We start from the raw sequence: 15,451 nt of genomic DNA, 5'->3' as shown, positions 1-15,451 counted from the left end.
TACGTGAATGCATTATACAATTTTACAATTATTATAATTTTATTACATGGATACTTGAAAACTATAATTATCCCGAACTGCATCGATTCTATTCGAGACGAATGAAGATTTCAGGGGGCAATAAATATTTATATGTAAATTTTTATATTACCATATAATGTATATGTATATAATTCCAATAATACATATTAATATCTTTTTTTTTGTTGACTTTTTAATTATCGATCACGATTAACATGATGATGTAAAAAATTATCTTACATCTGAAAATAATTGTTGAAAATATAATTGAGAATATGATATGTTTAAGGACGATGTTTTTCAAACTTGCATTTTCGAATTCTCTCTTTAATCTATAATCGAACTGATGACATTTCTAATGAAACGCTAGTTTATAACGCTAGTTTATTATAATTAAAAATAAACTGTTCATTGACTAGGAAGTAGCGCGAGAAAGAATCTCTTTAATATATCTTCTTTTAAAGAAGATATCTATTCATTTTTAAAAGGGAAATTCATACAAGAAGTTTAATTTTTCCCCGATTGATTTCTTTGTAATGCTATTGTAATGCTATTTTCGTGCTGTTAGCACAAAGTTCATACATTTTGTTTGATAACTTTGATAGCTTTGAAGTATTTATCAATTAAAGATGATGTTTGATTGTATAAGTTAATTTTTTTATGTCGCAAAGCCAACAATCATTCAAAGTCAAGTTGACATGTTATAATGTGCACATTGCGACATAAATTGGTAGACTTTGCACTTTATATTTAATCAATAGGTATATATGTAATATCGGAAAATATATAGCGTACGTTTTTCAAAGATAAAAACATTGTGTCTTCCAGAAAATTGCGTAATTTTACTTATTCTCTATGTGATCGAATGAATTCTTTTTGCAAACGTCGCGGTAACCATATCGTAAAAATTATGGATCTTTCCCTGCAAATTAAAAAAAAATTTATATGATATTTTTCCATACGCGTGCTCAGAAATACATAATTTTGGATGTGACATATGAACATTCTTCTTTTAATACTTCTCCCCCTCCCCCCATACATACACTATTTTGCATAAATTAGTGCAGAATTCCCCATAGTGCGCGTAATGTTAATGTTGACGATAATTGAACGAAAATGCATAGATTACTTTGATCTGATGTAACTTCGCGAAGAGAAATCGTACAAATCCCTTTCTTAATACGCAAAAAAATTCATATTTTACGATGGTTGTACGTAACACTTGCGAAAAGAACTTATTTGACCTTATTAAATGCGTTAAATTATAATATAATTTTTTTTTTGGAGACGTAATATTGTTGTTATTTCTGAAAAGATGATAAGAGGAAAGGAGGATAAAAGTGATAACAAATACTCCTTAAAATATTTAAAGTACACGTTTTATCCTTAAAAATATAAAAAAAATTTCAAATACGCTAATTTTTCACTAAGTTATGCTTATTTAAAGAGAGTTATGAGAAATTTTGATATAAATATACCTTTATGATAATTTTATTGTCAAGTGTATTTCTTTATTCAATATAAAATTCAGATTCAATCAATTTGTGTCGCAATATATATTACGTCACTTTACACTTTGAATAATTATCGTGCGACATGAAGAATATTACTTATATTGAAGTAGCTATGTTTTCTAAAGATTGTCAACAGCTGTATAAGATCTTCTCAATACTTATTTTTTTTAATTATATTTCCGTCTTGTACTTCTCAAAATGATATGATATCTGAAGCTCGAACATCAAGTATTTATCGTACAAAGTTTAAATGATTTCTAAATATAAATGTTTCGTAATATAAATGTCTCAAAGATAATTGCAGTGATTCTGTTAAGAACAGTAGATCAGTGGATGAAGTTTTAAAAGTTTTATTCGATATAATCTTACTAGCTGTAGTTAAAATTTTAAAATTAAAATTATTTTCTAAACGTAAGTGTACTGTATATGTGAGATTTATAAAAATTAATAAAATTCTTTAACAATTTAAAAATATTAGAAAATAGCAAATATTAACGTAAAATTATATTTTTATAAAATAAATTTATTCTGTGTACATTTTACGTTAAACACATTGTTGTAGGTAAGATATAAAACGTTTCTTTAACTACTAGTAATTTAAGCTATGTAATTTAAGCGAATATCAAATTTCGTAATTCAAGATATATAATTTATATTATTGTTTTTTCATGTAAACTTTTAAAATTATTTATATGTATATTAATTTATCTTTTATTAGAAAGGATTTTTTTTTAATAAATATTATTATATGATAAACGCTTTATTTTAAGTATTAAGATAATACAGTTTTCTTATTAAGAAGGAAAAACAACATATTTTAACAAAATAGATTTTAGAAAAAACGCAATTTTTATCTATCTATAATTCACTAAATCAAAGATAATGCGAAACAGTAAAACCATTTTAATAAAATAACACATACTAAAATAAACGACATAAAATTTACACATAACTTTCTTCCAACAAGATTCAAACAATAAATATTAACTATCAATATAGAAAAATAAAATTAGATAATTTTATACTCAAATAATCTCTTTAAAAGCAGAATAGGGATATTTTGCATATTGCATATCATTATATGAAATTGTACATAGGATATTTCATTTTATCAATCCTTTAAAATATTTCAGAATCCTCTAGTTTAAAACAAAAATAGTTTCAGACGAGAAGTGTAGAGAAAGCTACATCATCATGATGTTGATTTATTCGCAGATAATACAACCGTTGAAATCTTTTTTAGTCATAAATACTTTTATAAAGAAATAAATACTTTTATAAGAAATATATTTTTCGTTATGATTCCTTTAGATATAAAGATATTAAGATATAATTATAAGAAAGTCAAGTTTACAAGAGATTTTATACTTTATTCTAGGACATAAAATATAAAATATCTCAAAAACATTCTTTTTATGATAACGTATTTTAATACTTTTATAGAATAATGAGACAAATTAAGTGGTGTTAAAATGTAACATAATTGCTTTAAAAAAATTATAAAATTAACAACATATAATAATAAGTACATACTTTTTTTTTATAAAACATGCATACTTTCTTTAATCGATTTGTCTCGTTATTCAATGCATAAAAATATTAAAGTCCGTTATTTAAAGAAACTAATAACTTACGAGATACTTTATATTATATGTCATAATAAAGAATGCCAGAATAAAGCATAAAGTACTTTGTAATTTTTTGACTTTTAAACTTTTTAATATTTTCTTTCGTAAACTATAAACATTTATATTTAATATCTTTAATATCCAGTAAAATAAAAAGGATCATATTACATAACAAAAGATAAGTAATTTAATTTAAAAAATTGAATCATAAAAAACCCAATAGCCGCGCTCTCTGCAAATGAATCAATATTACAATCATCCCATAAACATTATACAATACTTGTCAAAACATTTTTGCTTTAAACTTAAAGATTCTGAAATATTTCTGTGGATTGATTAAAATAGAACTATCTGTAATAATTTCAGTTTTTGCAAAATGCGATTGATAAAAGTTTTTGAAAAGTTACGTAATGTAAGTTATATGAATACACATACAATATATATTTAACTTACATGTTTATACATTATCTGTATGACAGGTTTTTTTATGAAATCCATTATATGTTTCCCTATTACATTTTATATTAATGTAATAATAATATTTTATATTTTTTATTACAGCATATCATATTATATAGGTACTATTAATATTTACATATTAAAAAAAAAGAGGTAAAACAAGAATTCTATATCCTTAAATCATAATGATCATTATTTTACTGCTACTATGTTCTTCTCTTATATTGTTATATTACTATATTCTACATTATGAAAAATTCGTACGACCTATTAATAAAATACCGAGTATGCCGTCATATCCATTGATCGGCCATCTCTTACATTTCTGGATGGCTTCGCCGGGCAAGTAAAACTTCTTAAAAATTTTTAAGAAATAATTGAATAATTTAATAATTTAATTTAATTTTAATAATTTAATTTAAATGTTTATTATTAATAAGTGTTATAAATGGAAAACTAATTAACGATGAATTATATTTCAATGAATAGTGTTCGATTAAAAAAACGCATGATATCAAAAATACGTACTTTAAATTTATTTTTTTTTTATTTATATAACTTATATAATAGTATTTGTAAATTTTAATTTTGCTTTAGTACTTAATGTATTTAAACACAAAAAAATTAATGGATGGAGAGATTTTATTATATTTTAATCATGAAATGTTCATAATTCATTGAAATAAATCAAATTATATAAATGAAAATGCCAATAATAAAATAAATAACAAAATTTTATATACATTTGCTTAATAATAATATATAAATAATTTCATAGATAAAAATAGTAAATTTATGTCATTTCTTACTATATTTTATATTTATATTTTAGAAGACTTGTGGAAGTTAATACGTTCAATGGCTGTGACTTATTATCCAATTTCTAACTTGTGGTTAGGTCCAATTGCTGCAGTTGGTATTCGTCATCCAGATGATATAGAGGTAAATAGAAGATAATCAATTATTTATAAATTTTTTCTGTGCATTTATTACAAAAAAATTATTAAAGTATTAATTATATATTCAAAATTATATTATTGATATAAGAAAAAGTTTTTCAAATTATATAAATACAATATTGTAACGCGTGCAACATTTTTGCACGCATTCTATATTTCTACATTCTCTATTTCATTATTCATTAAAAATATAATTCATTGAAAATATCGTTTAATATAATCTTATTTCTTATTTTAGAAAATATTAAGCAGCACAACACATCATCTTGCAAAGGGTTATTTATATAAATATTTACATCCTTGGTTGGGAACTGGTCTATTAACTAGTAAAGGTATCGTAAAACAATTTTAATTTTAACAAGAAATTAGTATAAAAGATCACGAATATAAAATTTATATAAAAATATTATCATTAATAAATAACATAACAAAATATTATTATAAGAAATAATACAATAAAACTTATATAAATATATATTTAATATTATTATGTGTTTGTACATTTAAAAACAAGAAATAATTATTACCATTATTTTGTCAATAATAAAATGCAATAATATAATATTGATATACAATATAAATAAAAAAATTATCAATTTATTACAAAATTAAGTATTGTTCTGTTCAAATAAAGAAAACATATCAAGAGACACAAAATAGAAATTCATTGCCAAACTCATACGCAGCGAATTCATTGAGAATGACGGTGAGATGCCCGTTTATACGCAAAACACCTATATTTTCATCAAAAACGGTTCAACAAATTAAATTCTAAGTGTAGTCGACAATTAAAGTTCAAATTAAATCATAAAACTGATTTTCAGCTTTTCGCTAGTTAAAGATATCGCAAGATATAATATGTAAGTTGACAAAAATGTCCACATCGGACAAGGGCACAGAATGCCAAGTTTGGTCTAAAATCGTTTTATAAAATTTCACATTTGCAACAGCATCCGTGAATAGTACGATCATATGTATTTACCATAATAAAACAATTGAAACATTTGAAAGTAATTATAAGTGCTTGTCAAAGAATATAAAGAATAATAATTTAATTAAGAAGATATTATTATTGATATTATTATATTACTTAATCCATCTACAAGATCTTATACACACACAAGAACAATAATTTTATTACACTTCACTGATAATTATCCACACAAATGTTTGGAACTTTTATTAATAAACTGAGTTTAAATTGAAAGTGTAATTGCCATATACAGTGCTGATTCTCAATTATGCTACGGTTTCCCATAGCTGTAACTCCGAGAATCATTTTTGTTAATAGTGTAAAAATTAAATAAAAATTAAAAAATAACCTCTAGATTAAAATATTTTTTATTTCATAAGATTGCAAATTGACGCCACATTTTGATATCACATTTTTTTGTATAAATTTATATAAATCTTTTGTATAAATAACAAAATGGTTTACTTTCTGCTGTGGAAATTTTTCCATAAAATTGACTTTTTGTACAGAAATTTAGAACGACGAGGACTGCGTAAACTTGGCATCATTTTTCTAACCATTTTTCGAAATTTTGTACAAACACATATAATTTTGAAATATGAGCAATACAAAAACAAATTTGATTTTGTAAGCGTAATTAATAAATACTATTTCTATAACATCAAATTTATTAACGCAAAACTTACTAAATAAATAAATTTTAATAATAAAAATTATAAGTATATTATTTTATCTTTGTAATAGAAACAAAGTGGCATAAAAGGCGAAAGATACTGACACCTACATTTCATTTTAATATATTAAAACAATTTGTTGAGATACTGATTAAGGAAGGAAATCATTTAACACAATCCTTGAAAAATTCTGAAGGTTCTACAATCGATAACTTGGTGTTCTTTATCAGTGAACACACGTTGAATGCAATATGTGGTAAATCAATATGTATGCATCCTCTTTCTCACACACACACACACACACACACACACACACACACACACACACACACACACACACACACACACACACAGAAGTTTGCTTTGACACAGACTTTTATCATGTAAATGACATATATATTTATACAAAAAATCGTACTTAAATATTTAATTATTTAATATATTGTAAGAGAAACTTTAAAATATGTCTTTTAATCAAAAAGCTGTTATTGATTTTATAGTGATTAAATTAAAATCAAGATAACAGAAATAGATATTTACGTAATGTTCATACATGTATTTAGAAACCGCCATGGGCACTTCCTTGCAAGAAATGGGCGAATTCCGAAAGCAATATCATCAAGCAATCCATGAAATGGGCGATATTGTTGTTAATAGGTAATTGACAAACAGTAATTTTATATAATGACAATGATTTTTAATATCAAAAAGAAAAAACGAAACTGATATACAGTTGTTAATATATATATATATATATATACTATATTTGTTAAACAATAAATTAGTACTTTAATATAATGTTTTATAATTTACAGAACATTGAGACCGTGGCTAGTTTTCGATATGATATTTGCATTAACATCAATAGGTAAAAAGCAAAACAGATGTTTAAAAATATTGCATGGATTCACGGAAAAAGTCAGTAAAAGTTGTTTTATTTAAATATTTGAAAATCTTTTTATTAAAAATGTTATAATAAATTTAATAACCTTCTGAATATATAATCTAACATTGCTGATGTGTTCTACAACCTATGACAATATTATAATAAAAAATTAAATCAATGAAATGTACTCTCACCTTTTATAGATTATCGCAGAGAGAAAAAAATATTATGAATGCAATAAAGGTCTTTTAGAAAATTTTGCTGATATAACAGACGATAAGTTAGACGAAATAGACGATAAGCAGGTGATAGGAGGTATGTATAAATAGATTATGCAATATCTATCTTATCAAATTAATTTTCACAAATTATTTTATCTGTTTAAGTAAAAAAAAAACGACTTGCTATGTTGGATCTTCTGATATCGGTGGCTCGTGATAACGAAATTAATGATTTAGGCATTAGAGAAGAAGTCGATACATTTATTTTTGAAGTAAGCATTTGCCATTCCCTGATACCATAATAATATATAACAATAAGAAAAAGCAGCAATAGAGCGAGATATGGAAGATAATATCGTTGTTCATTTTATTACTATTTCATTTATAAAAGAGCTTATCATTTTAAAATAATTGTGTCAAATAAAGAAAAATAAGGAGATATTTTGGATTTTAGTACTGATCGCATAATAAATGAAGACATAAAAAGAAAGGTTTTCTATTGCAGGGGCATGATACTGTAGCGACGGGTTTAACTTTTGCAATATTGTTATTAGCTGAGCACAAAGATATTCAGGTATTTGATAAAATAACTGTTCTGGTCGATACATATTACTAATTATAAATTATAATTAATTATAATGCAAAAACAATTAATTAAGATCTTTTATTTTTAATAAATTATCTTTAAATAAACACAACACAGAATGTTGATTAAAAGTATATATGCACGTAAAAATATCTTTTTGTTTTTATTAATAATATCTTAAGGAGTTATTTTGCATACAAATAATGCAGCATAGATAAAGCATCAGTTTGATTAAAAATGAAGAATGGTCAGCCAAAAAAAGATATAAAACTTTGTGTTTCATATAATAGCAACGTGTCAGAGACGAAGTTAATGCCATCATGCGTGCAAATAAAGGAAAACTTACGATGTCAGCGTTAAATGATATGTCTTATTTGGAGAGATGTTTGAAAGAATCATTACGGTTATATCCTAGTGTCCCTTATATAATGCGATCCATATCAGAAGATGTAAATCTGCGTGAGTAATTAATTATCTATTAAATAATTTAGACATAAAGAAGGGGGAAAGAAATATTTTAGCATATAATATATAATATATAAACATTGATTTCATTTAATATTTTAATAATTAAGTCATACCGTACTCTGCTACTTCTATTACATATTTTTAGTTATAAATATGTGATATTAAATGAAACTACTTCGTTTTCAAATATTTTTCGAATTAGTTTTATCATATACGTAATAAACATCTAAATTCACAAAATTATTAGTTCAGATGACAAAATTATGGTAACTTGTATTCGAGTAGAATGTGAAATAACTTATATATAAGTATACGTATTTATTATCTCAAGCTTTAATCAGCTTGATCTTGATATACGTCAATATCAAGCTCGGAGTTGAATTCCATATTTTAGTCAATATTTATCTTTATTTTTTTTAAAATTCATTCTTGTTTACAAATTATCTTTATCTGTTATATGATATACTATAAAGAAATGCATTAACATTAATATACTAAATGTTATACTAAATTATATATGAAGATACATATATATCAATTTCAGACTCATATTTGGTACCTTCTGGCACACTACTATATATCGGTATCCAGGAGGTTCATAGAGATTCCAATTTCTGGCCAAATCCAGAGGTATTCGATCCAGATAGATTTTTGCCTGACAAAATCCAAAATCGTCATCCTTATTCCTACATACCATTTAGTGGAGGACCACGAAATTGTATAGGTAACGTCTGAGACGTTAATTTGAGATGTTAATTTTTTTAATTACGTAAACAACTACTAATGTATTTATAAATAACAGGACAACGATTTGCTATGTTAGAAATGAAAGCTATGATAGCACCGTTGATATACAATTTTTATTTGGAGCCTGTAGATTATTTAAAGGATCTTCGTTTCAAGGTGGACATTATAAATCGTACTGTAGATCCTATCCGAATACGATATATTCCAGTCGATCAAACGCAATCGACTTTATAACATTTAATACCAGATAATTTTATTAAATAAGAGGAAATTAATTTTCTTTAAATCTCTTAATATAAAAAACTTATTCGAATTGTTGTATTTTATTAAATAATACATGTATCTATGTATTTCTTGGGTGTAAAATATAAGAAAGCAAAGAGAGATAAAGTAACAATGACATTATATATATATATATATATATATATATACGTAATATGTTACATATGATTTTTATTAGCATTGCTTATCTGAGCTTTATGTATTTAACATTAAAAAATAACGTTTACGCTTTCAAGAAGCGGTCATGTTTGTTTTAATTGCAATTAAATTATATATATTAAATTATATATATATTTTATATATATATATATATATATATATATATATATATAAAATGTCATTGTTACTTTATCTCTCTTTGCTTTCTTATATTTGGTGTATGTTTCATTTTCCTTATTATTTTTATTAAAAAAATTTGAAATATTATAAATTAAATCTACAAAACACATTAATATATAACACACATATGACACATATGACACACACACACACACACACACACACACACACACACACACACACACACAATACAATATAATACAATCTTTAATTATATTTAATTTACTTATAAAAACCTATAAAAACAATAAGTAACCGAACTTTTGTAAATAGACTATCTCGTAATAAAATCTAACAAGGAAAAATACAGGATGTCCAATAGTAATCGTATCATCCCTCACGAATAAGTAGGTCATATCAAATGAAAAGGTCCTGTACCATTTTACGCTTTCCCCAATAATTAAAAAATTATTAATTTGTACAAATCGGCGAACGAGCATTCGCGCGAAGAGACAACCCACAGCATCACACACGTTTTCGTTTGCGTGATAAAATATTTGGATGTGATCTAGAAATGATGTAAACTTATTTGCTCATAGTGCATGCCTGCAACGTTTGCATTACGCGCGATTAACCGAGAGCGCAATAGTGAGTTGTCCTTTTGTACGAAAACTCACTCGTTTGTAGATTTGTAGATTTTTGTAAATTAATAACTCTTTAATTGCAAAATGGACTTTTCTATTCACCATAACTCGTTCTACTTCCATGATACTCTCATGGTACCCATGATACTCTGTCTTCAGTCTGAGATATTTGGCATTGTACTGTCTTTCCCTATTATCTTATCGACATATAATAAATGCAATTTTACGATCGACTATAATTATAATTTTATATAAATACTTACCTGAAAATTATATCTTGATTGTAGCGACTCTACTCGAGACGAATGAAAAATTCAGAGGTGGACAGCAAACTTTTATATGTATATAAATTCTTATATCACAACATTATGTATATATGTACAAGCTTCAATAACACTTATTATAAATATATTCTCTTCTATTGTAGCTAAATTTGTGATTAATGATTAATATCGGGGTTATATTTAAAAACAATAATAGAAATTATTGCTCAAAGACAATATTTTTCGAACTTGCATTTTCAAGTTCCCTCTACAGTTGAATCGAGGACTTTTCGAATTAAATACAACTATATATGGTTTAAATGTTTCGTTTAATTAAAAATCGTTCTTTCTCTGTATGCATTCTTTCTCTATATAACATAGATAATATCAAACAATACTTAACATACAACAGTCTATAGATGAATATTAATTTTTTACGTTGCTATAACACGAACGTGAATGCGCCGTCTTTACTTGCGCAAATATCAATCACGAATTAAGATATGAATTTATAAGTAATGGTATCACGTTATATCGATATCGTTCTTCAGGCACATGTGAAAAAAAAGTTAAAAATAGAATTCCAATTAGTTCCTCAACCTCACGGCACAATGATTATACGGAAAAGTGAAACAAACGATTTTATCATCAATGCAAAAGATATCCAAATGTTAAAATTACAATGAAAATATTTTTTTTTTTAAATTGCATTCATAATTATTCATTCTTTATCAAATTGTGTTTTTATCTTTAATTGTTGTAAAATTTCTTAGCAATATACGTAAGAATAGAAGCCAGATTCATCATTTTTTTTTTTATAAAATTAGTAATCAAAACACATTTATCTAAAACACATTTCATTTTTCTTTTGACAAGATTACTCGCCCCACTTCTATTCATATTATTTACGTTGACCGTTGACTCGAGATTTTTCTTGACTTTCGTGAGCGGTCCACCCGTAGGCGAGTCTAGTATGGATCACGTTTCGACATGACCTTGCAATTGACCTACTACTTTCCGCACCCAACCAGTTTGACTCTGACCCACGGAGATATCATCTCTGTCCTCGATATTCCGATTATAACCATTCGGTGAAGCCAGCTGATGAGGAACGTTCACCAATCTTGCGGTAATCCTGGCTTCCGAATCGCCGGCGGCATGATTTCTCGCCAACAGCGATTTTAATTTCAAATAATCCGGCTTCTGCGCTACGCTCGGCTTACATCTCGCTAATATCAGTTGCTTTTTCTTGGCGGGTACCGGCGGCGCGATTTTCGCTTTCGTTATTGTCATCGATGTTGCTGTTGTCATCCTCGTCGTCGTCGACGTCGTCGTCGTCGTCGTCGTCATCGTCGTCGTCGTCGTCGTCGTCGTCGTCGTCGTCGTCGTTATTACCGCCGTCGTTGCCGTCGTCACTATTGGTTGTCGCATCACAAATACTTCGTCGACGTCGCTGAATATTGCACTGTCCCGGAACGCCTCATCCACGTCAGCATCCGCGTAATTCTCGATGGTCTCGAAACTCCTCTCATAGAAACTATCCGTCTCGCTTTCGTGACGCTCCGCATCCTTGCTATCGTTTATTTCCTCTTCCATGTGATCATCTCTCCTCTCCGATTCGGTAATCTTCTTGGAGTGATTAACGCCGACGGAGGAGGACTGAGCGCGTTTATTCTCGGCGAAAAGGATCGTCGGATCGGCGTAATCAGACTGGGCGATTCTGGCACCCAGACTTGAACTGCCCTGTTTGTAGTAGAGCTGGGGGGGAACTCGCTGATCATTCGGGCAACTAATTATTTCTTCTACGTCCGAAGATGGTTCCCTCGCATGTTGCTTTAACTGCTTGGTTCGCCTCTTCGGATATTTGCCTCCGCTCAACGAGCGGAAATAGCGCGTCCGCTCGACTTCGTCGCTACATTCAAGCGTTTCCGTACTCATAGTATTTCTTAAACGACCCTGCAAACGACTGCCCGCTTTGAAGACAGTCCGGAAAATTGTACTGCCGTTGCTGCTACCGTTACCTTTCGCCCGATAGATTTTGTGATCCGGATGAATGTTTGCACTATCGGTGGTCGACATTCGTATGTCAGAATAAGCGTCATCGGTCAATCGCGTGTCTTCTAGCGAGCAGAAGAAGGTTGACGAGCTCGTCGAGGTAACGGGCATGGGGAATTTGGCGATTCTGCCTTCCGGCTGACATGTAGACACGTATCTCTCCATGTCTTCTAGATTGATTTCCGCCGGCTTGTCAGAAGCAATTGTGAACGGCCGTTCGCTCATCGGTTTACCATCTCGCTGCAGGAAGCGCGACTTCGTCACACTCGTCGCTTGAGAATTTGGACTTATTTGGAAGCTACGCGGTAGCGAGCCACATTTAAGTGGAGAAGTCGGCAAACCTTCACACAGTTTGGTGAGCCAAACGGCGGGTCGAGTCGGACTGTCGTTGCCGTCGACGCTGCCCGTCTGCAGACCTTCCCAAACGTGCTGCAGATTGTCATAGTTGCCGAAGTCCTTGGACTCGGCATCTGTCGCATCGCTTTTCTCGTCGTCATGTCGTTCCATCGTTCTAACGTTTCCGATTCGTTCCGCCGTTGATGAATCAACGATGGAATTAATCTCTTTTCGTTCTATTGTCTGATGATTCGACACGCACGTTGTCGGAGACGGTACGACGATCTCTTCGTTGCCCAGCGACGTAGGATTCTCGCGGATACGCAGCGCCGTCTTGATAACTTTACTTTCGGTAATGACGCTTTGTCGTTTGAACGCGTCGAAGAGCGCCCGCTTCTCCTGCACGTGGTTCAACTTATCGTTATGCATGATCGTTTCCTTCTGAGTGGTCTTTAAGTTGTCGTAGAAGAGTTGCAGCGGCTGTTGGTTTTCCCGCGCTGGAGCCGAGGACAATATATTCCACGCATTGTTTGTTCTAATTAATCGCTGCTCCCGATGCGTCGCCCGAGTACGGCCCGATCTATTATTATTATTGTTATTATTAAGACAGTTCGAGCTGGTGATGTAATTAGCGTTCTCCGAGTCACTTTCGTCCGACGTATCCGCCGAGATACGCTTGTTGAAGCGTTGCTGTCGCACATTAATAGTGCTGCTGATCCGCTGTTTTTCCAGCAACTTTTGAAACTCTTGATTCTCCATAAGAATATGACCGACAATCTCTTCCACCGTTTGCGCCGAATTAGTGTTTTGTTCGTTACTAATATCTTTGGCTTCGGCCATTGGCGAGGAATTTAATATTGCCGTCTGATTCTTCTCCTCGGTATGAATCTCGGCTGCTTCTTCGGTCTCGATTGTAGTAGATTGAGCATCGCCGGCGATATCTTCCTTCTGCTCCTCGTCTGAGTGATTGAGGCACACGTATGATTGGAAACCGGGCTCGGACTTTCGTCTCCAACCGCTGAAGCGATCCTAAATACAGATTTTAACAGACATTTGTATATCTCGTTGCTTCCCACATGTCAGTTTGTTACATTTACCAAAGTTTTCGAATTTTTTAAAAATAAATTTAACAACATCAGTAATTTCTGTATTAATTGTAATTGCCAAATAATAAGAATTTTGTAATTTTGTAATGCATTTTTGCATTTATTTATATAGTAACTTATTTAGAAAAAAATCATAGAAGATAAAATGAGATAAAAGTATAATAAAAACTACAAAAAATAATTAAAAGAAAATTTCATTTATAAATGTATATGTGTATGTATGTATATGTATGTCAAAAAATAATAAAATATATAATTCGGAAGAGACAAGATTAATAATCTAAATTAGATAGAAATAATTTGTGGAATAATTTCTTAGAATGTATGTGTGTTATCTTAGAAGTAAGAAGATAATTAGAAGAAGAATATACATACTTACCTTAACTTTCGAAGAGCGTATATCCGAAGATCTGTTAAGAGTCATCTCCCTCGAATCGTTGACGATGTCTTCATTGTCATTTCTACGTGATGACGCGGGTGAACCCTAATATAAAAGAAATAATTCGAAAAAAAATTCGTAAAAGTTCATCTTGTATAAGAAGAGAAAACCAAATAACAATGAAGAAAAAGATAAATTTTTTTTCTAAACCTCACCTCCATCGTAGTATCGAATTTCTTAGCGCTTTTTTTAAGCTTTTGCCTCAAATTAGTTTCAGATTTACGTCTCTCTTTCTCTTGCTTGCGTTTCTCCAGGTACTCCGGAGGGGCAGAATGTTTCTTCGCGGATCCTTTATCCGCCAACGCGTCATCTGCTTGAAGTTTTATATATATATATATATTATATCAACATCTTCAATGTCGATTTGACGTAATGATTAAAAACAAATTTCGAAATGTTAAATTGTTACTCGTACCTTCCTGTTGCGTCTGACCCAATTGTAACACTAATTGTCTCGCATGCGATGGTATAACTGCGTCAAAATTTTCTAATATCACGTTCTTTATCTGCAAAGTCCATTCCCTTTTCTGTTCTAGATTGCGTGCCTGAAAGATAGATAAATGATTATTAAATGTAAATATTCTTCCCGCGCGTTTACATTTAAGTTCTACTTTCGAATCTATAGAATATTTCAATTTATTTCAACACTTACTTGAAATGTGTACTGCAACCGAGGATTATTAAAGGGTATCACGTGAAAGCTAAGTGGTTCCCCGGGGATACTTTCGATTAGCATTAGATTTGAACACTAGAAGCATGAGAAAAAAAAATGCTTATATTTATATTTGCATTTATTTTCTAAAAAACTGATAATAATAAATATGTGAAAAAAAGATTTGGAATATCAAAGTGGCTTTCAAAAAATTTATAAATATCCATATCTATACTAAAAATCAAACGAACAGTGTGTG

The 15,451-nt window shown here is 29.3% G+C and overlaps 2 protein-coding genes across 7 annotated transcripts in view; one reads left to right on the top strand and one right to left on the bottom strand.

The window, feature by feature from the left end:
- The first annotated feature begins 93 nt into the window (after positions 1–93).
- On the top strand, positions 94–9,486 carry LOC105422080 (cytochrome P450 4C1-like). 4 transcript variants are annotated; one of them, XM_089075768.1, is made up of 13 exons: positions 94–1,946; positions 3,725–3,964; positions 4,455–4,564; positions 4,820–4,913; positions 6,299–6,484; positions 6,792–6,885; positions 7,044–7,146; positions 7,318–7,429; positions 7,501–7,607; positions 7,841–7,909; positions 8,212–8,380; positions 8,934–9,113; positions 9,192–9,486. In XM_089075768.1, the coding sequence occupies exons 2-13, from the start codon at positions 3,808–3,810 to the stop codon at positions 9,368–9,370; spliced, it is 1,560 nt and encodes a 519-aa protein (XP_088931894.1). In that variant the 5' UTR covers positions 94–1,946; positions 3,725–3,807; the 3' UTR covers positions 9,371–9,486. The 4 variants fall into 4 exon arrangements, with proteins under 4 accessions (XP_088931894.1, XP_088931893.1, XP_088931896.1 ...); XM_089075767.1 differs by having other exon boundaries at positions 94–2,097; XM_089075770.1 differs by lacking the exon at positions 6,299–6,484 and having other exon boundaries at positions 94–2,097.
- A 1,428-nt stretch (positions 9,487–10,914) lies between these two features.
- Positions 10,915–15,451, bottom strand: part of GEFmeso (Guanine nucleotide exchange factor in mesoderm) — a 48,331-nt gene continuing 43,794 nt past the window's right edge. For 2 of the 3 annotated variants that reach the window (XM_011631325.2, XM_011631327.3), the window contains exons 3-7: positions 15,193–15,288; positions 14,956–15,085; positions 14,696–14,853; positions 14,481–14,585; positions 10,915–14,024 (exon numbers count right to left, since the gene is read on the bottom strand). In XM_011631325.2, coding sequence (XP_011629627.2) covers positions 11,583–14,024; positions 14,481–14,585; positions 14,696–14,853; positions 14,956–15,085; positions 15,193–15,288 — 2,931 coding nt within the window. In that variant the 3' untranslated portion in view covers positions 10,915–11,582. The remainder of the gene's footprint in view (positions 14,025–14,480; positions 14,586–14,695; positions 14,854–14,955; positions 15,086–15,192; positions 15,289–15,451) is intronic. The other variant, XM_011631326.2, reaches the window with a different exon arrangement.

This window comes from Pogonomyrmex barbatus, unplaced genomic scaffold (genome assembly GCF_055798465.1).
Source record: "Pogonomyrmex barbatus isolate J1 unplaced genomic scaffold, ASM5579846v1 scaffold19, whole genome shotgun sequence".
NCBI lineage: Eukaryota > Metazoa > Arthropoda > Insecta > Hymenoptera > Formicidae > Pogonomyrmex > Pogonomyrmex barbatus.
This window is presented reverse-complemented; position numbering and strand designations above follow the sequence as displayed.

Bases quoted from the DNA above. Each gene is read 5' to 3' on its own strand.
- LOC105422080 (XM_089075768.1), top strand. From the start codon at position 3,808: ATGATCATTATTTTACTGCTACTATGTTCTTCTCTTATATTGTTATAT. The intron at 7,147-7,317 runs GTCAGTAAAAGT...CACCTTTTATAG, and splicing joins TGCATGGATTCACGGAAAAA to ATTATCGCAGAGAGAAAAAA. The intron at 9,114-9,191 runs GTAACGTCTGAG...TATAAATAACAG, and splicing joins AGGACCACGAAATTGTATAG to GACAACGATTTGCTATGTTA.